Source organism: Aotus nancymaae, unplaced genomic scaffold (assembly GCF_030222135.1).
Source record: "Aotus nancymaae isolate 86718 unplaced genomic scaffold, 86718_ANA_hifiasm-v0.15.2.pri h1tg000010l, whole genome shotgun sequence".
In the NCBI taxonomy this organism is placed as follows: Eukaryota; Metazoa; Chordata; class Mammalia; order Primates; family Aotidae; genus Aotus; species Aotus nancymaae.
The window spans coordinates 40,581,168-40,608,030 of NW_026988421.1; the positions used below are offsets into that span (position 1 = coordinate 40,581,168).

Sequence of the window (26,863 nt, forward strand, 5' to 3'; positions counted from 1 at the left end):
TTTGTGATCTGTACACACTTAATCTCCAAATCCTAGCTATAATCCAAACAGATATGTAAAATCAGTTGTATATCATAACGTAAGAAAAATTCGTAAGACATTGTTAAATATAAGTAAACCAAATACCTGACCTAGTACATTCTGTGTTGCAAAATAAATGAGAATAACAGCCTGAAGCAATGCCTGAGATAATAGGGAAATACAGTTTGAAAGAAGCTATTATTAAAAAGACATAAAAATACACAAATGTTTACTTATTTATTGAATTAAAATTATATTATGTATAAAACTGCAATCTATATGCAGAGCAATTTAATGTATCATTATATATATATACAATTATCTTGACAAAGTCAGGATGCAAGTTCCAATGATTATGACTAAAACATTTACATTAAACATTTTCCATAAGTGATTCATTTGGCTGTTTTCGCTCGAAGTCGTCGTTTGAGAATCTGGTGATCACTCTCCTTCATTTTCTGGTCCATTAAAATCTGAAATTAATAATTTCATAGTTTTTTCAGAGCTTGTAATGAAAATAAAAATAAAAGCTTGTCTATAATGAATAAGACATGTTCATGTGCTTAGTAACTAAAATGATACATTAGAAAATTTTTTTACTCTTAGAATAGAGATATACCATCTTCTATAAAAATTTCTTTAAAAAATAGACTTTGTGAAAGATTTTACACTATCAAATTCTAGAATTAACCTAGAATCTACTGAATTCAAGGCAGATATAGCTTAAAATAATTACTAAAATATTTGGAGACAAGTGCCTCAAACAATTTTTAAGAAATGATCTTTCATGGCAACAAATGTGTAACTTAGAAAGTAGAAAGCACATTATATAGCAACTAAGAAAACAATTTTCAGTCAAGGGAAGAAATTACGTACTAATCAGACAGATGCTCAAAAGTGAGTGACGGAATGGTACTTACAACAGCATGCCCTAATTTACTCTAATTCTTTACCTCTTGCATTCAAGTGTCAATCTCATATATTTCTGAAAGCTACTGTTGCAAAAAAGGTTTCTCCTGATTTTTCTTCACCACTTCCTTTTGATTTAATTTTTTTTACATTTCTTTTAATTACGTTTTTACCTTCACTTTCATCCACTAAGCAAATGCAAGCATGACAGAAAATTAGAACTTTCCCTGTGACAGCACAGACTGTTCTGAGTCAGAATGAGTCATAGAGTCAGGGTGATAACTAGTCACTTCTTAATAGACCCTCAGAGGCTTAGGGGAAAGGTGGGAGGAAATGGCTGAATGTCAATTTTATATTTTTACCAGGAACACCTGGGCCCAGATTTGTATAACTCTTGTCATTTAAAAAACAAAAATAAAAAAAAAAGATTTTGGAGGCCAATAAGTTGCTAAATGGTGACAATTCTATTATTGGAAATAAATTCCTCTGATGAATTTTCACATGCAAATGAATGATACTTGTATACATTAATACAGTACTTATATTTAATTAGTATAAACTTAACATATGTGAGACCAAAAGCATGGCCTTTAAAGCATGTGTTTTAAGAGATCTAAAGGACTGAAATTTAAACCACTGTAAAAAATTAAAAAGAACATGAACAGTTTTACATTGATGAAAATGGAAATACTAGCTTACCACTTGGCCTGATATATCAATAGGAGATGAAATTTCACTTGTGTATAATTTCCGTTTGGCTCGTTTTGGTTGAGACACATTTTCTTTACTTGCTTCTACATTTGAGAGCTTTGAAGAGCTCATTGTTTCAATTATCTTCTTTGCTATAAGATATAAATGTTAATTAGCTCCTGAAATAAATAATTTTCTAACTGCAAAGGTGGTTTGAAATCCTTAATAAAGAATGAGCATAAGGAAACTAAAAATACTGCAATATATATATGGTGAAAGCACATAGATAATTCACAAAGAAAAAAGTAAATATCAAAAAAAATTGAAATAATGATCAAGAGCAAAAAAATAACAAATAAATATCATTTGATTAATATTCAATGTAGTAACAAAACTCAGGCATCTTTAACGACTTGGATGATGTTTTTGCTATGTTAAATAAAAGAGCAGGATATATACATAGTGGACCATGCAGCATTAAAAATAAGGTGGTAGATGATCTAGTTCAATGATCACACATAAAGTTATGCACAATGAGTATTGAGTGAAAATAACTTTGTAAACCCTTTAGAGTCCACACACACATGGCCAGAAACCAAACTGTTAACAATTGGTTGCTTTTAGAGAGTAGAATAGAAATTTTTAAATTCCTATGTACATTGCTTTTTTTTATTTTAATAGAAAATATATTTCCATCTGGGAAAATTCCTGGATAGAAATTCACATACGTGTAGTATCAACTATGTATTTTTAAAAATAAAAAAAACATTTAAGGAAATAGACTCAATTGAGAGACTACTTGTTAAGGGCTGAGCTGAGCTTGAACAAGCTGACGGTCCAGTATCAGAGCAGTCAATTAAGACAACAAGCCAAAATGAAAGTAACAATCTAGTTTTTAAACTACTTATAGCAACTGTATATGCAAGAAGCTAAACCTGAGAAAGGACCAGCTCCTACCTCTTCCATAGTCCACCACAGAATAATATAGATCAGCATAGAAGAGGTGGTCATTTTACTATCCAGGCAGCCCCAAACAAAAGGCTCCTGCAGTTTTACAGACCTCAGGGCTGGAGGTTGGGGGTAGCTATCCGTGGAAAAGTACCAAGTTACAATGGAGAAAAGTGACTTCAAGGCTCCCCCTCCTGTTCCCCTTCATAAGAAGGCTTCCACCAAAGGCCTCAATAAAGAGGCTCTGAATGGAGGTACTCAGGCTAAATACAAGTAAGAGCATGACTAGCTTCATGGGGCTGGATCACTGAATATAACTCCCTTAAAAGATTATAACACATTGGCTATGTATCAAGTCTGATGCAGAAAGGGAGGCTCATCACGTAAGTCTTTGTAATTGCCTATGGTACAGCCTAAAAAAATAAAACTGTTTAAAAATCATACATATGTTGGTACTCGGTAATATTCCTCACTCTGGTCTCTAATTCATCCTATTGCTGTCACTCATCACTCAGGTAACCTCACAAAAACCCGTTCCTCCACCTCACCCCTAAGATCGTCCTTCTACATTCCACATGCCAGATACATCTTGTGGCCTGTAATTGCATAAACATTTCCTACATTTTTCTGATACTCTACCTGTGATGAAACCCTTCCTTCTATATATGAGCAGACACATGTGTGTATATCTTAATATATACATAGGTATCAATATGTCCACACTATATTATAAAGAAAAAAGCACTAAGCATACTGTTTTTGCAGCTAAACTCAACAGGTACTTATGAAAATACATGTTTTTGACATATTATACATAAATAATGTTTACATATGCATAGGAAAGAAAAAAGAAAACTAGAAGGATATATACCATAATACTAACACTGGCAAGCTTCTCCAACCCACCTTACTTTGTTGTTTCTGTTCTGTTTTGTTTTGTTTTAGGCTTTTAGCAGCCTGAAGACATGGTTTTTAGTTTCTGTCTCTAGTGATAAGCAGAAAACAGGGATAAGGAAGGGAATTTCCTGGCCCAACCAAAAATAGAAGCTAAGAACCCATGACTGTATTCTCACCCTTGGACAGCTAGAGGGTGTAATCCTGCCCACATTCAATACACAGGGTAAATCCCATCTCTCCCATAAAATCTTCCCAAAGCCCCCTTATCAGAGTAGCTCTTTTCCTTGCAATACTATCATACTTTTGCTTGTACCCCTATTACTATATTAAGCAGCCTGCTCTGGATCAATTACTTAAATATAAGCCTTTCTCCTCTAATGCATAGTGGACACCTAGATCTATCATTCTTTTACATGTTTCTTCCCACAGTACCTAGTATAGGACAATGCCTGTTTGAAGTATAATATTCACTGAACAGTCGTTGAATTTATATATCAATTAGGTATTAGAATGTACCCTACATCTAATAGAAAAGGTCATTTAATTAATTTTCTGCAAACCTTTTGATTGAAGAATTGCCGGAGAATGTTGTAAGAAGTCTCCAAATTTCTGTAGTGTTCCTTCTTTTTTGTTAGTGGCCAGGTTTACACCAATTATGGATGCCTGACTCCGTAAAGAATATGTTTTCTTAGATGATGGACGTGTGGAAACCTAAAAAAACAAACATTTTTTTGTTATTGTTAATGAGAAGAGTTAGAAGGAAACAGTTATGGCCATAGTTGAATTAAAGAGTCTGGAGACAGATTATGAATTCTCAGGTAGGAAACTTGGGATTAAGTACATAAGGAAAGGGATAAAAGGGCCGGAGAATGGCAAAAAGAGTTTGGCAGGGAGAGTGTTAAAGACAGAAGTAAACACATGAAGTAGCTGCTACTGGCCAAATGCTAATTTCAACTGAATCAGACATAAAGAAAAGAGAAGAGTTATAATTGGACACAACTGGATTTCTTTTTTTTCGAGATGGAGTTTCACTCTTGTTACCCAGGCTAGAGTGCAATGGCGCGATCTCGGCTCACCGCAACCTCCGCCTCCTGGGTTCAGGCAATTCTCCTGCCTCAGCCTCCTGAGTAGCTGGGATTACAGGCACGTGCCACCATGCCCAGCTAATTTTTTGTATTTTTAGTAGAGACAGGGTTTCACCATGTTGACCAGGATGGTCTCGATCTCTTGACCTCGTGATCCACCCGCCTCGGCCTCCCAAAGTGCTGGGATTACAGGCGTGAGCCACCGCGCCTGGCCCACAACTGGATTTCTTGATGATTGCTACAATTTTGGACAAATTAAAAGACAAACCTTTTGTTCCTTTTTGACAGAAGAATTTCTATCCTCTGAAACAGGAAATTTCAAATTAGTTCTAGGTGTAGTATTATTCTTATTTTCACATTTCACCAAATCCTAAAAATAATGAATTTTAGCACCAGTTAATTTCTTGACAATATTTTCTTCCTCTAGACTCAAAAAAGAAAATATGTAAAAAGCTGTATTATCACTTAAAATAGTGATTCTTAACCAGGGGCAATTTTGAACTCAGAGGACAATGGCAATGTTTGAAGATATTTTGTCTTTGCCAGAAAGAAGGGGATATTATTGGCCAGAGGGGGAGAGGCCAGGAATGCTGTTAAATATCCCTACAATGCACAGGACAGCCCTTAAAAAGAGGTATATAGCCCAAAATGTCGACTGTGCTAGAGTTGAGAAACTCTGACTGAAGGTATGAATTTTTCACACATATCACAAGTAATGAAATTACATAAGTTAAATGAAAAACATGGAAGGAATACTATCTTTTATTTGAAACTGAGCTTTAAAATACAGGATAGCAATACACCTACCTATTGCCTAACTCCCAAACACTACAAGCATCTATGTCTAAGTCCTCTCACTGACTGACATTTGACAATATCGAAAATAAAATAAAAACAAAATTTCATATAACCACAGGTAAAATGTGAAAAAAATTAAAATATTATCTTTCTTCTCTACTACATGGGCATGGCATCTTACTCTTCTTTTCTCCACATAACCTCACGTAGTACAAAGTCCTTTACAGATATACTCACTGAATTGAACCGCTGTAAATTCTAGTTGTACCAAAGATTATAAGCATAAAAGGGGAAAAAAAGGGCAAGAAGAGAAGCAGAGAAAAGATCATGAATGAACCTCAGAATCCGAGTTAGAAAGCAGAAGTTATAAGGGTCATGAGAAGCAGATGCCACGACAGGGGGAAAACAGACGGTAATCATGGGAAGCAAGTGAAAAGAGACCATGAGGCTACCTCCACACACAGTCGTCAGTAAGAAGCTCTTTGGAGTCTTCACTGGATTAGAATATAGCATTGCATAAATGATTTTCATGAGGGCCCATGTACTTAGTTTATTATAGCAGTAAAGATCTAGCAAAATCAGTTAAAAAATTTAAAGTTTCTATGTAGTGTATCTACAACAATCTGTAAATCTTTTCTGAAATATACATGAAGGACATATGCCAACAGTAAAATTAGTAAAATATTTATATTTTAGCCTTCTTCCTTGAAAAAAAATTGATCAAAAAAAAGCCAACTAGATGGTGAAACTCAGTGTTTTAATGGTATTTTTTAAAATTAAAAAAATATAAAACAAAAGTTAACTAGTAAGACTATACAAAACAATCTCTAAAGGTGTTACATGTGTAGCAGAAAAACTATGAATAAATTCACTCAGCAAATTTATTACCTGACAGAGAACTTCAGGAGTATAGTTAATACTATTTCTACTCTTCCACCAGCCTGAAAATATACTACTCTTTAAAGAAGTAAAAGAAAGTTGAAGAAAAGTTATTTTGCTAGAGTTTGTAATTAGTTTTAAGCTTAAAACAAGTTACTTTAAAAATAAATATTACCATTTATTATCTATCTGCCACTTGCAGAGCAAAAGCTAAGCATTTTTAAACATGTTAATCCACTGTTTCAAAAAGGAGAAAACAGGATCAGAAACCTCATCTGACTTGCCAAATTTCCACAGCTAGGACATAGTAGACTTGGCAACCCTACAATCAAGAGACTGCAGTATGAAAAGGTAAATAGTTTTTAGCCTAACACTACATAGAGACCCAATTTTTAACATTGGCTGATGAAAAAAGAATTTCTCTTTTAAAACTTGCTATGGTCACAAAGATTAAATTTTTAGTTAAATGACAAAGATTATACCCAAGCAAATTAGCCATTTCAGTTTCTCTTATTTCTACATCACTCTTTTTTCTCTTCCATTACAGGGAAAGTGACTTAAGTATGAACAGGACTGGTATACTGAAATAGCTCTCCAGTAAAATCCACCATCATTTGATGTATTATGGTTTAACGAAGCAAGAGATAAGTTATATATTTTAATATCCTCAGCTTTTTATCTGAAGACCACTAAACCACAATAATATTCTTTAATTTTTTGAGATCAAGTCTTGCTCTATCGCCCAGGCTAGAGTGCAGTGATGCCATCTCATCTCACTGCAATCTCCACTTCCTGGGATCAAGTGATTCTCCTGCCTCAGCCTCCTGAGTATCTGGGATTACAGGTGTGCACCATCATGCCTGGCTAATTTTTGTATTTTCAGTAGAGACGGAATATCACCATGTTGACCAGGCTGGTCTTGAACTCATGACCTCAATGATCCACCAGCCCCAGCCTTCCAAAGTGCTGGGATTACAGGCATGAGTCACCATGCCCAGCCCACAGTGATAGTCTTAAAGGGTATAAAGTATACCATAAATTGTGATTTTGGTCTCTAACAGCAGTGCCTATGAACAGGAAGACAATATAGCAGAGTTTAACTATATGCTATAACAGCTTTATAATAAGATTTGCTTGTTAAATTTACTAATCAGTTTTACCTCTTCCATTTCAGTACTCTTCCTCTTCCGAGCCTTGGAAATCTTAACTGTCACTGGTGTGGTACAACCAGGGTGTTTCACTGCCATTTTGTTTGGCTGTAATGGTGTAAATTGAATCTCTAACTCAGGTTTTGGAAATCGAGTGCTTTGATCATTTTCTGCTGACACTTCACAAGAGTCACGGACTACAGATCCAGCCTACAACAGAATTTAAAAGTAAAAAATATTATTTGTAGAGTATCCATTTATAAACTACAAAGAATTAGTTCTCTCAAATGCCTATTCAAGACATTGCATTGGGAAAGACAAAAAGTGTGCTGGGTCACACCAAGGACAAAAGATTGAGTTATCATCTACCCTCTTCAGACTCTTACATGGTATGTTGTAATTAGGGGCAACTTAGAGATCGGTATTTCCCAAACTTGTATAATCATAAGAATTACTTACAGAATTTGTTTAAAAGACTCCTGGACCCACCACAATCTCCTCCCTTGGAGATTTCTAGTAAATCAGAAATCTCCAAGGGAGGAGGAGGCTGGGATTTTTGACAAACACCCTGCTTATACTAAAGTAGGCTGCAAATACTCTGCTACTCTTCCCATGAGAGTCTCTCATTCCCCTCTATTTGAATTTGGGCCCTATAGCCAACAGGATGTGGTAGAAATAACATTATGGTCCTCTAAGACACAATTATAATACAATAACTGCTGGAATTAGAAAATTGGAACCAGGAGGTTTTAAGACAACATACATAAATTTATGGAGAAAGAAATGTTCCATTATATGTGTTTGTCCAATCAAAAATTAAGCCTTGTTTATAGATCAACTTCAAACTTTTTTGTGAACTCTATGATTTGTATTAGTCCCCAAGGTCAGTGCTAATTATTTGAAACTACTAAGAACTGTCAAGAAAAAACCAAGAGAAAAGGAATGGCTCATGTTATTTTCCCAGATTAAAATGCCCTTCTCAGTTGGGCATGGTGGCACACGCCTATAGTCCCAGCTACTCAGGAGGCTGAGGCAGGAGGACTGCTTGAGCCCAGGAGTTCAAGTCCAGCTGCCAGGGAAACACAGTGAAATCCCATTAAAAAAAAAAAAGACTTTTTCTTCCCATTGTCTCCTTAATAAGCTTCTATTCATAAGATACAATATGGTATCATCTTTCACAACCATTCAGGCAAAATTCATTTTAACTTTTTCAGTGTTCCTTATAGTATTCACTTTATATTTCTACTATAACACATAGCCCATAAAGTAATATCAAACAAGTCAGTCACTTATATATCTACCTTACTAGATTCTTTACTCTTTGAGGATGGCAATCATGTCTTATTGATGTTTGTATCCTCAGTGCTTAGAATGGTTCCCAACACTGAATGTTCCCAATAAATGTGTTTTAAAAAGAAATTTAAAAAGTAATTTTATCTTCAAAAATTTTAAGTAACATAAAATTTTTATCTAGTTCATTTCCAATCTGAGAAACTCTGTAGTATCCAAAGTTATTCACAGAACCCCAAACCCAATACAAATTAAGAAAACTCGTGAGTTGTTACTGAAGACTGGCGACAAAGCTATCAAATGGATAGAATTCCAAAAAATACTATTTAATACAATGATATTCAAGCAACCTTTAATGAGAGCAAGTTATCCCTATTTTATCTTTTGTAGGATTTCCTATTTCTAACCATCAAGTCTGTTTATATTAACAGATCTATGGCTTTTAAGATGAGATTGACATCATTTGGGGATATGATCTCCCAAAAGAATTTCACCTCTCCTCCCTCAAAAGCCTCTAGTTTCACACAGCACAGAGCACAGATAGCTAATTGTGCAGTAAGATATCTTCAACAATTGATTACTCCTGTAAATGTTATTTAGTAATTAATAGTGGATAAAGAGAATAAATAAGTGGACTGTGCTGCCAAATACCTACCTCTACTTCACTTCTTGACATTTCAAAACTTGTTGATTGAGGCTCACTTTGAAGTTTGTCAGGATCTGCTGAACTACTATGTCTGGGCTTGATATCCATGATTTGTGTTTCCTAAAGTAAGGAAATATTAAAGCAATGGGGCATTGTAACCTGAAAATATATTGAAACACTTCACATAAAGAATATAAAAGCAAGATTTGTGTAAAACTAAATAGTGGAAGTAAGTAAAGACATCTTTAATGACCACCTGGCCCTCCTATTTCTCTTTCATCCTCAGAGACTCAGTAAAGGTTGGGTCACTTTCTAGTTATTGAGTCTGATCTAAGGAGAAATTTAAAAGATTGCTTGCAACTTCCAAGTGTTCTGCATACATTCTCTTGCTTTATTTTCATTGTAACTCTCCAGGAATGTCTGGCAAGAATCATTATTCCTACTTTCCAGATGAGGAAATAGGGAACTACACATGTTAAATGGCACAGTCATACTCAGTATCCCAGCAGTTGCTTTTGATAACACAATTTTGAAAAACTAGAGGCTTCTCAGGAATGCAACTATAGCACTAAAGTATAAAGGGCCATAATGAAAACTAAATCTTTTCTTGCATCACATTCTTCATCCCATTTTCTCAGTCATAAAGTAAATTCTATTTCAAAACTCTACTTAGGCAATTTATAAAGAAATATCAGATTACATTTTTAAACTTAATAAATTCTAACACAGACCTCCTCATCATAGCCAACAAAATCAAAAGTCAAGTAAACCTCTTATGTCACTTCCCCATTACTGTCAAATAAGAAAGACTCTACTGAATTCATAAAAGGGAAAGTAACTAGTATGTATTGATTTCCACTGGAGTAAGAACTGTGCTACCTGTTTTACAATCTTCATTAAGTCCACAACTCTTGTTAGAAAAACACTATTATCTGTTTTGGATAAAGATCAGAAATGTTAAGTTATTTTTCTCAAAGGTCCCAAAACGACAGGGACAGTGGTTGATACCTAGTTTTTCTGACTTTCTAGTCTATATTAAACAACACAATACTACCATTTTTTAAAGCAGGTAATCTCTCTTAGAATCATAGTCTTTTGATGTGACACACACATATATATTTTTCCTATTGTCTGAAGGCTTCAGAGTAGCAGATTTTTAAATACAGATTATTTATTCTGGAAAGACTAGCTTCAGATGTACCCAGATCCTATTTACTGGGAAGCAGCTATCTGTAAAAGGCAATTTTCTTCTTTTTCAGGATTTCCAATCCCTAGGTAATATAAAAGTAACAGCTGAATGACTCATGGTGTCTCTCTACCATTAGGCTTACTTTCATAATAATTTGTATCTTTATAAAATAAAGTTAAGGATGGGCCCAACTGTTCAAATTTACCAAGAATTCATACTAAATCACATTTTCATATTTTAAAGGTATATTAAGGACTAAACCATAAATTGCTGATTTTCTAATTACTCTACCTGAGAGATATAACCAAAATATTAGAGAAAATGCTACATCTCAGTCATTGATTGACAAATCAACCTTAATGATAAACTTCAAAACTCAAAATCATGAGAAATCTCCACATTTTAAATACTCCTGATTTCTTTCTGGTGTATTCAGACTTACACTTTTTTTATCCTTTAAGAGTTAGTCAATTAAGTAATTACTATGTTCAACTAAAAAGGCATAGAAAAAAAGACTCTACTGACTATTTTAGAAGTCTCTGATATGATCCTTTTTAATTGTTCAATTTCATTATCTTTCTGTATGTCACTGGATATCAGTGCTTTTAGCTGTATTTCTAAAGCTGCAACCAGTTGGTCTCGTTCTTCTCGCCACTTTTGAAGGTCACTATCTTTCTCTGCCAGCTGTGCTGTCAGTATTTCCTAACCAGGAAATAAACAAAACATTAAAATAAAGCTTGATATATTATGAATGTAAGAATGTTTAGAAATTATTACATGTAACACCATAAATATAGCTTCAAACAAGATATAACAAATTAAGTAGTCTAGATAAAATATTTAATTATAAAACAAAATACATATCATTTTATACATTAAATGTCTATGTTATTTTTATCCATATCCCATCTCTTTCCAAAAATCAGCCTAATGGTAACTGCTTTCAATACACAATTACAGCTATTGCTTTCAAACTAGTATCAGCATTTCTGCCAATATTTGGGAAATTAGAAGGTAAAATTATAGCAACAGCAATAAACAACAGAAAAATAAAAACAGAAAACAAGACTATTTATAATGGGTTCAAAAATCATGAAATACTGATAAATTAAAGAAAACATGTAAAACCTAAACATGAAAAACCATAAAATATTCCTGAAAGAGATTAAAGAACACCTAAATAAATGGAGAGATTGGTCTGTGTTCAATGACCAAAATACTAAATATTGTTAAGATGTCTCCCCCAAATAGGGCTATAGAATAAAAGCAATTCTAATCAAAATTCAGGTATGTGCAAATATGTGTAGAAATGGAAAACCTAACTCTAAAAATTATATGGAAATGCAAATCATCTAGAATACTCAAAATTATTTTGAAAATGAAGAAAATGAGAACAATTAACTATGTAATTTCAAGCTAGCACAATAATCAAGACAGTGTGTAAAGACAGATAGAATAATCAATGGGACAAAAGAGAAAATCTACAAATGTATGCTAAACTGACCTACAAAAGTGGTAAAAAAAAATTAATGAAAAGAAGGACGATCTTTCCAATAAATGGTGTTGAAACAACTGAATAACCAAATTAAAAAAAAAAAAAAACCCAACCCTACTCTTACATCACATATAAAATTAACCCTTGGGCAAATGATTTATGACAAAAGTGGCAGAGCAGTGAGTAAGAAATAGCCTTTTCAATAAATATTTCCAGGTCAATTGGTAATCCACATTAAAACAAACATAAAGAGCTCTCACCCCTATCTCACACCAACACAAAAATCAATTCTAGTATCTAAATATGAAAGATAAAACTTCAAAGTTTCCAGAAAATAACATAAGATAGCATCTCCAAGTCCTTGAGCTTCATTAAAAAATTGGTAAAATTATCTATAATAATACTGCAAAAGTATCTATAATAATTGTAATATCTACAATATCTACAATAATGATTTATAAAACTTCTACCTATAAAAAGGCAGTACGAAAGAAAAAGCAAACTAGAGATAGAAAGAAGGTACTTGCAACACATTACAAAAAGGGCTTCTATCCAGAAAAGTATAAAGAATTCCTACAAATAAGAAGCTAGACAATCCAACAGAGAAACAGGTAATGGAACTTGTATAGGCACAGCCAATAAACAAATGAAACAATCTTCAACTTCGTTAGTAATTAGGGAAAAGCACATTAAAACCATTTTAAAAACTGACTGACAATACCACCTCTTGGTGGGACTATATAGCTATTGCAATATTAGTTGGAGTATAAATGGGTACAACTGCTTTGAAAATCAGTGCAGCATTCTACTAGAATTTCACATAGAATGTATGTAATTTAGTAATCATTTAGTAATTGTCTTATATATATACATACAACAGAAATATATGCACATGTGCACCAAAAGAAATGGATAAAAATGTATTAAAAAAAAAACAGAAAACAATCCAAATATCTTCAATATTAAAATAAATTAACAGTGGTATATTCATACACTTAAATATGCTGCAATGAAAGTGGACTAACTCCAGATACATGCATGGAAACATGGATGATTCTCATGAACATAAAATAGTGAATGAAAAGAAGTCAGGTACAAATGTATTAATATATTTCAATTTACATAAAACCCAAAACAGACAAAACTGAAATATAAAACTGAAGAACAAATTAGTTATTACCACTAGAAAAGAGGCAGAAGTACAAGCTTCTAGGGTGCAGCAGTGTTCTACTTCTTGAAATAGCTATTAGTTAAGTGGGTGCTGGCTTTACAGTAACTCACGAAACTATGTTCTATTTACTTTCCTTCGTATATGTTACAATTTTACAACAAAAATTAACACTGCATCAAAACCGTGTTTCTTAAATATGGCAAACACATACACAACCTAAGTATATGATAAAGAAACATATGAGAGAAAATAGTAAACTAGAATAAAAATTCAAAGTGGGTTTACATGCTGGCATTGCTGCCAGAGAAACCAATGATTTGGAATACAGCAAGTGTGAAAGCCTTCTGTTTTAATTTTGCATATTGCCTCTAACTACTGGTCAGGAAGGTTGGGTGATAGGTATACAGGATTTCTCTGTACTCGTTCTGTAACTTTTCTGTAAATAAAATGATTTCAAAATAAAAAAGTAAACTTTTTTTATGGGAGCAAAGAAAGTTTATTTACACCAGGTGACACAAGGACAGAGCATTCAACGGTAGTCCCTTTAGCTTCAATAATGACAGATACTTCAACCAAAGTCTTGATTTCTAGAGTAGAATACATGTATGGTCTGGAGTTTAGCAAGTATGCTGTAAAGTTTAGCTCACAAAAGTCTCATTTTTAATAAAAATTGGCCAACTCTGACCAATGTTCAATGCTAAAAGCAGCTTTAAAGCTAAGGGGAATAAGTGGGAAAATCATCCTTATCTTATTGAAAATTAACATTCCAGGCCAGGTACAATGCATAGTGGCTCATACTCACAATCCCAACACTTTGGGAAGCTTAGGTAGGAGGACTGCTTGAAGCCAGGAGTTTGAGACCAGCCTGGGCAACACAGCAAGTCTCCATCTCAACAAAAAACTAAAAAATTTAGTTGGGTGTGATGGTGTGTGCCTGTAGTCCCAGCTACTTGGGAGGCTGAGGTAAAAAGATTGCTTGTATCCTGGAGTTTGAGGATGCAGTGAGCCATGACTGCCCCACTGCATTCTAGCCTGGGTGACAGAGCAAGATCTTGACTCTTTAAAAAAAGGAAGGAAGGAAGAAAGAAAGAAAGGGAGGGAGGGAGGGAGAGAGGGAAGGAAGGAGGGAGAGAGGGAAGGAGGGAGGGAAGGGGAGGGCAGGGCAGAGCAGGAGGGGAGGGAATCTTCCAGTTTTTATAGGAAAGTTTAACTGTTTTCAGTCAAATGTAGTCAATAAAAAAAGGAAATGCTAACAGATAACAATATGATACTGCCAAGTTACTATTTTTATAGACACTGGTTTTTCATTTTAAAATGATTATTTGTTGCACAATAGCTATGATTAATGATAACATTTAGCTTTTTTCCAATTGCCAACATTGCATGTCAAACAGAACAAGTGCCAATTAGAAAAAAAGAACACGCTAAGATAAAATCGTTACAAGAGCTACAGCTAGTAAATGTAAAACTGAAGGTCTTTTCTACTATGTGTATAGTCTTTTAGAAACTATTTAAGTGACTTTATGTGATAAAATGTACACAGTATTAGAATCTACAGTTCAAAATGCAAAGTTTCAAAATGTAGTAGGGAATACTCCGTAACAGTCAAAAGGAAGATATTTTTAACTTCAATATCTAGATAGTAAGAGCCAAGAAGGTATTTTCCCAACAGGCTAAATGGACAGAAACAAGTTAAAACAAGAACATTACTGAATGTCAAGATAAACTGGGACAGAAAAGTTATCTTATAAGACAACCTGCCTTTATAAAACCAAAAACAAAACCATGTAGAAACTGGTAATTCCAGAAATACATTTAACTCATCAAGGAAAGCAAGTGAAATACATCAAAGATACAATTGTTACCAACCACTTGATTCTGTTGCTTTAAACAACGCTCCCTGTCTTCAGCATATTTTTTCATCTCTTTATTTCGTATATTCTCTGCTTCTTTCGCTTGAGTAATAAGTATCATTTTTTCTTCTAACCATTTCTTTCTATCAGCATTATATTTCTGTTCAGACTCCTACATATATAAACGGTGTAATTATTATCACATTTCTACAAAGTAATCAATACATGTTTTTATAACATTTTCATACTATCCATTACTTTTCCCCTCTATAAAAACTTTAAGTATTTCACTTTAGTGAAAAGATCAAAGTTTCAGATTATTAAAAAAAAAAAAATTAGCTGGTTTGCTTTCCTAAATTGTATTTCCTTTATAAACTTTATCTTCCTATGAAGTCCTTTTAAATACTTTTATCAGGGAGCTTAAGAAAAAATAAACAATTTAAATTTCTGAAACACTTAAATTGACTCAAATCTTCCTGACAGAGAATACTGTTGATCAGTAATTTTCAAACTGGTACCACAGATTCTTTGGGTTTAGAAGCATATAATAATATATATAAAAAGTCCAAGTAGAACTTCATTTGAAATAAAAACAATACTACCACTTAAAAGACTCCTAAAATCACTGTACTACAAAGTATGGCAGTCCATTCCAGGATTACAAAGTTTATAATCTACACTAATGTGATTACATCATCTTAGAACAATGCAAAATACACAAATACTTTTTTGTTTTGTTTTGTTTTGTTTTAAGACGGGGTTTCACCATGTTGGTCAGGCTGGTCTTGAACTCCTGACCTCAGGTGATCCGCCCGCCTTGGCCTCCAAAGTGCTTGGATTACAGGTGTGAGCCACCACACCCGGCCACACAATACTTTTTAATGCAAACTTTCTCAATATGGTTGATACACTTTTTTTGTAATTAATAATGTATTTATTTTGTTCTAGCTGCTTTTGGAATTTCACAAAGAAAAGGGGAAATTCTAGAATATATACTATGTAATAACAAAAAAAGTATATTTTTGTATTTGTTTTTGGCATATGATTAATACATATACTGAATTTTTTTTTTTAATTTAGATGCACCCAATCTCCCAAAATCATTATTATGTTTCCTTCAGCTACTGTTATGAATGCCATTTCTAATAAAATGTACAAAATATAGTATTTGGTAAATCCCATGGAAAAAAAAGTTTCTCCTGTATGTTGTATATTAAAGCTGAATAGAATAGAATATCTTCTATATTCTATTCTATATACACAAAATAGAATTCTATTCTTCACACACAAAATAGAATAGCTTCTATATAGTACAGTTTTATATGTATTTCGGTGTTCCAACATACAACTCTATTCCAATTTAGTAATTAAACTTTGAAGAAATTATTTACAGTTAATCAAAATAATTCTCCTGATGGTCATTTTCTCTACAGCAGTATTTGATGAATAAGAAGTTTAAGGCGTAAAAAACTGAGCACAAAGACATTAGAAGTGGTGGTTTAAGAATTAAATATGTAAAATATAAAACTGAGGACCCAATCACTGTATTTCATTGGCACTTAATAGGTTGTATCTTGGAATTTCTTCCCCATGTCATTTTAATTGCACTGAAAAGTTATATTTACATATTAACATTTGCCAGGTATTATTTCACTCATATCTAAGTTATTTACAAAATACAAAATACTGAATTATCCTCTTATTAGAAATACAACGAAGACACATACATACATACATAAAAACATACATAAAGTCATACCTGTAATTCATCTTGAAGATTACTGAGCTTTCTAAGTATATCTGTGTTGTCCTCATGTTCTTTATTTGACCTCTGATTGTTTTTCATTTCCAAATCTTTGCATTTTTCCTTCCATTTTTCCAATTCTGATTTGAAGACATAAAATTATTTTTTAAAGCATATGCAAAAGTTATACCATGTAGAGACACACTTGACAAGGGCTAAAGAAACAAATTAGTAGAACCCAGACAAAGAACACAGACCAAAATAGACCTGAGGCTATTCTGTAGTTGAACTTTTAGGAGTTCTTACTAAATTCTTAGTGAAGAAGAACTACAGGGACCTCTCAGGAACCCAGCTGAATAGTGTTCATAGTATAGTATAATAAATTCACTGTCAAACCTTATTAATTATATAGGAAACTTCATGCAGTTCTCAAAAAAAAGGTTTTTCATGTCCATGAAAGTGGCTAGAAAAATATGAAGTCACACAGATTCATTGTCCTCATCCTCATCACAATTTCATCCACCAAAATACGGTTATAGAGTTTTAGGGCTTACAAAGCACTCTTATATTTTTTCATCTCAGCTGATCTTTATAAGAATAATGTACAATATGAATCTTCAAGTCAGATGATTTTAAAAAAAGAATAATGTACAATAGTATATATGGCATTATCATCATCAACCGCATTTTCCAGATGAGGAAAATTATGTTGAGTAAGCACTAGTACCCTGCCAAGGTTATATATAACATGGCATAGACCATTTTCTAATTCTAAATTTCTTGCCCTTTCTACAAAAATCACACATAACTTTATTATTAGTAAATGTTATGTTTTTCCATATACTCTAGAAAAACTCTGACAGTATTCTGAAAGCAATGAAATCGAAATATTTATTGAGATCAACATTCATGACAATGCTAAAACTCTGACAAAGGTGAAACTCAGTTGAAAGCTTTCTCTTAACATCTAGAGAACATTGCAAGTTACAATCCATAACTTGCAATTTTTAAATCATAAGTTATCATGGCCCTTACTCCTTTACTACATATAATTTTACTGAGATAAAACCATTTTTATCACAGTGGAAAATGACAAATAATAGGACATTCAAAAAACACCAAATACTTTTCCATTATGAATCACTGTAAATTCATACTACTTTAACAAGGAAAGATCTAGGAATTTTTTTTTTAATGAAAAAGTATAGTTAAAGAAATGTAAGCAATCTTGTTTTACCTGTGGCCAGCCTTTCAACTTCCTCTAATTTAGCCTCAAGCACTTGATCTTGTTCTACCTGAGTTTGTTCCTGTTCTTCTAGTGTCATTCTCATGTCTTCAATTATTTTCTCTTTAACATTTAGCTCTAAAAATTGGGGGAGAACATTTTAGAAATTAATAGCCTCTAGATATCCAATTTTTCTTAAGTTCTTCTAAAATTAAAATACATTTTTATTAACTATAATAGAATATTAGTTCCATATAGGCAGAAACTTCGTCTTATTCATTACTATATCCTCAATGTCTACAGCAGTACTGGTATATATGACATACTAAATATACATTTGGTATAAAGATGGATGCTTGGATGATTGCAAAAGTGGATGAATGGAAAAAAGTTTTTTCAGATAAAGTTAACAATTTCTAATACAACTAAACTATTCCAATAAAACTAAATTATTACTATAAACATAGATCTTAGGATTTAGGGGAAAAAACATTCTTTTTTAAAATACTTATTTTCAGTGTTAAATATTCTCAAACCAAAACTAAAACCTTTACCACCTAAAACTAAAAAAGCTCAAGCCCAACTTGAAATGCTTTTTTAATCTCAAGTAATTACTTTCTAGAAACAATTCAAAGTCGAATATTTATTTCTATTTTAAATTTTTATTTAAAACCAGCTCCTCAGAAATGACTTTTGGAAAGCTATTATTACTAGCCTTACTAAAATTCTTTCTGGCCCTTGAAGAATGACTACAGCAATTACTTTAAGCAACTCTATATTAACCCTGTCTGTAAGAAACGGATAAAGAGAGAAGATCAGTTTGTTCCCTCTGGTGATGGCACATAGTAGCAGGGCTCATTTCAGAGAACTCTTACCAACTAAAGGTGATAAAGCTATAAATGCGTAGCTCAATCTCAGGCTGCTTTTAGTAACACAAATGCCCAAAGATGGCTGCCTCAAACTGCACATAAAGCAAATGTAAAATAAACTAAACAGTAAGAGAAAACTGTATGAGCAGTTTTTAGTATTTGTCCATTGATGCAGGCTTCCAGGTATGCTAGTAAAACAGAATTCCTCCTAGGATTAAAGTCATCTTCGTATCAACATATAAATCTTTTCTTTCAAAAAGCATGATTTTAAAATATATTCATATTACACAAAATTAATTATAATTTTATTCAAAGAATTCCCTCCCTCTTACACTTTGCATTTTGACTCTAAACTGAGGACTAGAAGAATCACAAATCTAGTTATCAATTAAGAAATTTCCAGAACACCAATGATAACCTCACTAATGGCTAGTCACCTATTATTTGAAAGCTAGCAAACTAGAGCAGTAAAGGAAAAAAGAGAATTATCTAATCAGTCATTGCCTACAGTAATTTATATTTTATTTCAGAAAAGAACCCCAAAATACACAACCAATAAAATGGAAAATAAAGCAAAGAAGTTTGAGATAGGTATCTCATCATAGCTATCAAAAGATATATCTAAGGATAGCTATGGGCTATCATAGCTAAGTAAATGACTATCAAATGAACAAGTAATCAAGTGCTTCACATTCAGCATTTGCTTACCATCCTCAAGAAAATTAAAAATATAAGTTTAGCCAAAAACTTGCATATAAATGTTCATAAAAGCCAAAAGTGGAAACAACCCAAATGTCTATCAACTGATACATAAATATGTGGAATATTATCCAGCCATAACAAGGAATAAAGTACTAATACATACACAATATAGATGAAATTTGGAAACATTATTCTAAGTAAAAGAGTCAAACACCAAAGGTCACATATTGTGTGAACTGATCTAATACGAAATGTCCATAATAGGCAAATTCATACAGACAGAAAGTAGATTAGAGGCCAATAGGGGCTGGAGGAAAGGGGTGAAAGGAGTATGATTGCAACGGGTATGGGGTTTCTTTTTGAAGTGGCAAAAATGTTCACTTTTGTCACTTTACATTACTATAAACAAACTAATTAGATATCATTGATGGATCCACAATTCTGTGAGTAGAAAGTAAAGCCCACTAAACTGTACACTTTTAAAAGGTAAATTTCATTTATTTGTATTAGATCTACATTGTTTAATAATTCAATATTAAAGATAGGTAAGTGAAAGGCATTCAGCAAACAAACAGAAATTTAGGAGGCAGGGAAAGTCCTAAGAGTTGAAGATACAGTGTTGTTTGCTGTTTGTAGGGAAATGTTTCATACACAACTAAAATCACAGGAGCATTTTTTCTCTAAAGGAGAAAATGAAGAAATAAAAGATGATGATATCTTTTTTGTGTGTGTGTGGTTTTCTTTTTAATTATCTTAAGTCATTATCACACATCATTTTTAAATTTGTGTATATCTCCTCTACTTTAATCCTTTTAAGTTGGCAAAAGCACCATTCCCAATTACAAATACACAGCAGTTGCACAGTTTTGTTTCTGAATGGCTGTTTAAAGACAATCCTAAATTATAACTTAGTTTGACTTAGATTGTAAAGAATCCAAGAGTGAAGTTTAATTGGCTACTATTTTAAAAGCATGTGACCTTATACATCATCTATAAAATGTGTGAAGTGTTAAATAATTTTTGATATTACACATAAACCACACAGAATGCCTTTCAGTAAGTAAAAGGAACCATTTTAAATACAGGGAATTCTAATTAGATTGGCATAGTTAAGGCCAAAAATATAGCCATTGCTACCCATTTACCTTCAACCCTTGCCTTTAAAAGGCAAATGAACACAAAACACAGGTGAATCTTGCTTGGTTCTGAGACAGTGAAGGAATTTCCCCCATATTTAAATATATTCACATAACCAGTTACATAAATCTACATATAAAACCAATCTCCAGTAAGTTTGAAGATGGCACTCACCATCTTTGCAAAAAGTTTAACATTACTAACGAAGTCTAATCATATCTTTAGAAGGGGTAAACAGTGATAGAATTTACTAAATTGGAATTACTATTAAAATCCAAAAACTGAACATATTCATTTAACCACAAGCCAGTCTTAGTTTTAAATCAGGACTTCCCAACAAAATATTCTGTCAGTCATTCATGATGTAAATTCTGGTGTATGAGATCTATTAGAGTATGGTACACATAAAAAAGTCATGAGACATTTGTTTCACAATAAATAAGGCAGTGGCCAATTATTACTCATTAGTAGCTTTTCTGAGATAAGCTATTAAATCTTCCCTTTCTCCCTTCTTCTTAATACCGACAAAGGTCATTTTTGTTCCAGGGATATACTTCTTGGGATTCTCCAAATATTCCATCAGTGTATCCTCTTCCCAGATGATGCCTTTGTTCTTATTGGCTTCAGCTGACCTGTCTTCTGCCCAAAGATACCATGGAGATTAGGCCCAGTCTTGTGCTTGCCTCCCTTTTCCACAGTGTGACATTGGGAACACTTCTGAATAAAAATCCTCTTGCCTTTCTCAACATTACCCATATTTAATTCTTTTTCGTCGTTAGCGCAACAAAGGTTACTGCTCAGAAGCCGGACGTCCCACTCTCCAGATGATGATATCTTAATCAGGAAAGTTACCAGAGTGGCTGAGACTCACTCTGAGAGAAAAGTGGTAAATAGTACAGAATAGATTATAAAAGCTGAGACAACAGAATTTCAAAAGGTGGGAGGAGCTATACCCCTTTGTATTTAGAAAAAGTATACTACAATAAATACTACTTTATAAACATAACTGAGGAAAAGAAGAGTGTACAGTAACATCAAAATAATAAAAAAAATAAAAAGAAGGGACTGCAAAATGCTGGTAGATTTTAAAATACGTAGGTTACAGGTGACTTAGAAGCAAAGAAAGATGGAAGTCAGATTAAAGTAGTCACGGTGGGCCTATGCCACTTCTCCATATGTGGCAAAAAAACCCCAAAAATTTAAATATGATAAAAACTATACAACATTCAGTCCAAGGGTAGACTTTTCCAGAATATCTAAGATGTGTCCACATTCACCAACAGGGACAAAGAAGCCAAAGTAAAAGGAAATCCTAAAAGATAAATATGAACTATCTCCTATGAAATAGGAGATGTTAAGGTAACAAGGCCTAAGAAAGGCAGAAGAAAATAGTACTGTATGCAGAGATATAGTTTCACATCCAAGTTATCCATCCAAGTTAACCCCACCAATGTACAAGTCAGCTAAATAAGTAATAATCAGGTCATCTTACCCTTTCTTTTGTTGCCTAAGTACAAATAACATGGATTAGTAAAGAGTCTGAGACTTAAGACTGAGACACACCTGGGTTCAAATCGTAGCTCTCTCACTCACAGAACAAAGAAATTAAGGAGTGAGTAATAAAGAGGAGAAGAGTCTGTATAATTTTAATAAAGGAAATCTGTATCATCTATAAAAGCAATTTTGTGGCCGGGCGCAGTGGCTCATGCCTATAATCCCAGCACTTTGGGAAGCTGAGGTGGGTAGATCATCTCAGGTCAGGAGTTCGAGACCAGCCTAGCCAAATGGTGAAACCTTGTCTCTACTGAAAATACAAAAATTAGCCAGGCGTGGTGGTAGGTGCTTGTAATCCCAGAGAGCTACTCAGGAGGCTGAGGCAGGAGAATTGCTTGAATCAGGAAGGCGGAGGTTGTAGTAAGCTGAGAACGCACTACTGCACTCCAGCCTGGGCGACAAGAGCGAAATTGTCTCAAAAAAAAAAAAAAAAGTTATTTTGTAATATTTCAAACAATAAATCAATATAATCTGAGTAAGAAAAGCATAATTCATAATTCAGCACCTAGGATTTCAATCTAAATTATTAAGTGACTTTTGAAATCTTTTTAAAAATCCTGTTTTTTAATTTAAAGATATTTGAAGTATATTCTTTACACAATTTTGTCCAGAAATCTATGCCATTCATTGTGATCTATATAAATCTTTGACTGGCTTTATTTTTCACAAAATATCGGCCATTACAAGAAATCAATGTTGCTTTGACTGAGTACTTGTTTTATTTTTCTAAGGATAAGGTTTAAGTTAATAAACTATTCATCAGAATCACTACTTTTCTCTTTTGATAAAGCTACATCTTATGTTGCCTTTACTTCACTTCAGAATTTTCAAAGAAAAATGTTAAACAATTATTATTTCAACTACCTAGTCTGTAATCGTTTTAGTACTGGAAGTGGTATGGGAGGTGGGCAGGGAAGTGCTGGGTACAAAAAGGCAGGGTCCCTGGTGAGGGCTTCACCCTCAGGTCTGTGCCCACAGACATAAGTGAGGAGAGGCACTCCTGTTTTCACACCCAAATGTTGCATTTCCCAAGACCACGCCCCCATCCTGTGCCTAGAAAAACTCCAAGACCCTAGCAGGTACACACACAAGCAGCTGGATGACTAGAGGAATACACCAGCAGAAGAACACCCTGGCAGATACCAGCAGATGCTGGCAGGTCATCTACTGTGAGACAACACAGAATTCAGCTGGGGGTGGTCAGAGGCGAGTCCAGCCACCCAGGATAAGACCACCTTTCCAGTCCATCCCCTTTTGGCTCCCTATCCATCTGCAGAGAGCTAACTCCACTCAATAAAACCTTGCACTCATTCTCCAAGCCCACATGTGATCTGATTTTTCCAGTACACTAGAGTAAGAACCCCATGATACAGAAAGCCCTTTCTGTCCTTGCAATAAGGCAGAGGGTCTAATAAGGCAGGTGGTCTGATTAACACAAACCACCTATGGATGGCTAAACTGAAAGAACACACTGTAACACACGCCCACTGGGGCTTCACTTTTCCCATTTCAGAAGTACAAACTTGTTACTGACCTTTGCATGCTTTCTCATACTGTTGTATAGCTTCTTCCACTTTCTGATTATTTAACTGCTCCTACAAATTGAAAGAATATGAATTAAATACAAATTAACTTAAAAACACAATATTTAACAGTGGATCTTGAAAACAGGGCTCAATATTAAGTTTCAAATCAGTCTCCTATAAAGCTGGCATACCAGCTGGTACCAGTCTTAAGCTTCCAAGTTTCTTTCATCTTGGAGAAAAGAGTAGGGTGAGAGCAGGGGAAAGATGTAGAGGGCAAAAAAAAAATTATACTTTTAATCTAAATTATGACCCAGTTATTTTACTTAACATTTTAGGTAACACAAGGGAAAATCAAGTTCTTAACGTAGAAGGAACAAGAAAAACCATTAAAAAGTTCTTCATTGATAAACTCAAAATGCAGGAAAAAAAGAGCTCTCCACCCCTTTTACCTAGAAAGTAGCTGCAAGATTTGGATTTTAAAAAAAAAGCTTTAAGAAGCAAGATTAAATTATGAGGACCAGATAGCCTACACGTCTAGTTTTAACTTATCATATAATCCAAACCTCGCCCCCAATCTCATCCGATGTCACCACTGTTCCTCACTTTGTAAGTCTTAGAGTGAATCACTGCAGAACATGGAGCTCTCGAATTCTATTGTTATAGAATGCTTTATTATGATTACATTCAGTTAAGAATTAAAATCATGTATTTATACCTGAATATTTATTAGTTTTGCTTCATTTAAAAGCAAACATGAAAATAATATAACAAATCTATTTTTTTTTATTGTTGCCTCATCCATTTGGTTGATACCAAGCAAAAAATAACCATATACAATAAAGGGATTTTTGCCTTTTAAGAATCATTTTTAAAAGGAATTTGTTGTAAGACCTGGACTACTTTTTGTTTCTTTGCATTTTATTTCAAAATAATTTTAGCTTTAATTTAGCTTTGCAGGAGTTCCAAAGACAGCTGTATAACCTCAACTCAGCTTCCCCTAATGTTACCATATTACACTCCCATGGTACATTTATCAAAAAATCAAGAAATTAATATTGGTATACTACTATTAAGTACACTGCAGACTTCGCCACCGGTTACCAGTTTTTCCACTGCTGTCCCTTTTCCACTCCAGGATCCCATCCAGAATATAACACCACCTTTAGTCATCATACCTCTTTAGTCTCCTCCAATCTTTGCTAGTTCCTCAGTCTTTACTTGTCTTTAATGCCCCTGACACTTTATACTTCATACTGGTCAAGCGCTATGTAGAACATCCGCAATTTGAGTTTATCTGAAGTTTTCCCATGAAGAGACTGAGGTTATAAATTTAGGCAAATAATACCAAAGAGGGAAAGTGCCCTGCTGGTCCCATCAAACCAGGAAGCACATAGCATCAATATGACTTACTAATGGTAATGTTATTCTTAAACCCTTGGTTAAAGTGGTATCTGCTAGGTTTCTTCACTATAAAGTTATTATCATTTTTTTTTCTTTTCCATATTTGTTAGAACAGAGTCACTACTGGCCGACTTAATTTTATGTTATTTCTTCTTTTTTGCCTATTTAATTTTAAATAACTTATTTCTAGATTCTAGAAAAAGTCAAAACAGAATGTTATTAAAAACAAACTTGCACATTTTGTGTACACTAAAATATACCAAGAGAATGCACTTTAATCATCTTTTAAAACTGTTTACCTTGAGTTGCTGAATGGTTCGCTGTTTCATATCTATTTCCTGAGAACACTGGTTTTTCTTTTTCTCTAGTTCATTAATTTTAATCCTCAGTAATTTTTCCTCATTACGCATTATAGATACCTACAAAGTAATATTTATAAAACAAATGGAATATTTTAAAAATACTAATTGCTTTTTGTTGTTTAAAATTCATGGCCACTATGTTCAAAGATTCACATCCTTTAAAGTCTAAAAGAAAAATGATAAGACTCTAATATACTACAAATCAAATATACTACAGCTTCAAATTATTAGCAAATGTTTTAATACTCTAATGAAGAATGTATATGAAAAATTCAATTTCTTGTTCCATTATTTTAAGAATCTCAAACTTCGTAAGTTCTCTCAAAAAAGGATCATCGTAACATCTGTATGTAATAGCAACATAATTACCAAGGAAAAATCAATAAAGATATTCTGAGGAAAAAATATTGATTCAAATTTCCAAAGTTTATTGAGCAATATAATCCAGTAATACAAGAAATACTTTAAAAACTAATAATGACACGCAGGGAAGAAAATGGAACAATCACAATGTCAAAAGGTACCCATGCAAGGGAGGGTCAATTGATTTCTGCTGTTGCCAGTAATCTAATTCCATAAACATAGAGAAATCAGAGGTACTATGGACTAATATATAATTCCTCACCCAAAAAACTAATATAGGTACATCCTTATACTAGTTTCCATCACACCAGTTCTCTCTGGAACTCTTCAGTACATCTTGCCAGGATTTCCAGAGGGAAGTTATGTGACTGGCAGCAGAGCCTTTTCTTCTAGACCTTTGTGGAGCTTTACTGCCAAAACTCCATTTTCACACCTGCTAGGGAGCTCAAAAACTGAAGGAAATTAAATGAAAAGATGCCCTATAAAAAGCATGGAGAGGCCCTTATTATAATAGCTCAGAGTGGTATGGTTTCAGAGGATTCTTAAATTGTTTTAAGCTTTATATTCCAATATTACATACACGATAATCATATATTCATATTTACTTATTTTGTTTAAAAATATGAGGCTTCAAGTAATAAACACCATCTTCATCAACTATATAACTGATAATAATAGAGGCTATGTGTTGCACAAATATGCATGTGAGGACTGCCTCAGCTTCCACTGTGGTTCTAGCACTTACTGCTAAGTGAATTTAGACAAGTCATATAGTAGTTCCCCCTTATCCACAGGGGACATGTTTCAAGATCCCCAGTGGATACCTGAAACACTGGATACTATTTCAAGATTCCCAGTGGATAGTACTAAACCCAGATGCCATTAATTAAAACACATTTCTGTTCACATCCTCCACCCACAAATTTAATGCCTTTTCCATCTTAGCTAAGCAATTATCATG

General features: G+C 33.5%; 1 protein-coding gene and 1 pseudogene across 4 annotated transcripts in view; both read right to left on the bottom strand.

Annotated features, from left to right (window-relative positions):
* Positions 1-239: 239 nt before the first annotated feature.
* Positions 240-26,863, bottom strand: part of KIF20B (kinesin family member 20B) — a 68,217-nt gene continuing 41,593 nt past the window's right edge. For 2 of the 4 annotated variants that reach the window (XM_012454754.2, XM_012454751.2), the window contains exons 22-33: positions 25,477-25,596; positions 23,785-23,845; positions 18,001-18,126; positions 16,779-16,903; positions 15,036-15,191; positions 11,026-11,202; positions 9,321-9,431; positions 7,388-7,585; positions 4,819-4,920; positions 4,026-4,176; positions 1,630-1,772; positions 240-494 (exon numbers count right to left, since the gene is read on the bottom strand). In XM_012454754.2, the coding sequence (XP_012310177.2) occupies positions 417-494; positions 1,630-1,772; positions 4,026-4,176; positions 4,819-4,920; positions 7,388-7,585; positions 9,321-9,431; positions 11,026-11,202; positions 15,036-15,191; positions 16,779-16,903; positions 18,001-18,126; positions 23,785-23,845; positions 25,477-25,596 (1,548 nt within the window). In that variant the 3' untranslated portion in view covers positions 240-416. The remainder of the gene's footprint in view (positions 495-1,629; positions 1,773-4,025; positions 4,177-4,818; positions 4,921-7,387; positions 7,586-9,320; positions 9,432-11,025; positions 11,203-15,035; positions 15,192-16,778; positions 16,904-18,000; positions 18,127-23,784; positions 23,846-25,476; positions 25,597-26,863) is intronic. The other 2 variants (XM_012454755.2, XM_012454753.2) reach the window with 2 other exon arrangements.
* On the bottom strand, positions 18,134-22,536 carry LOC110567909 (cytochrome c-like; annotated as a pseudogene).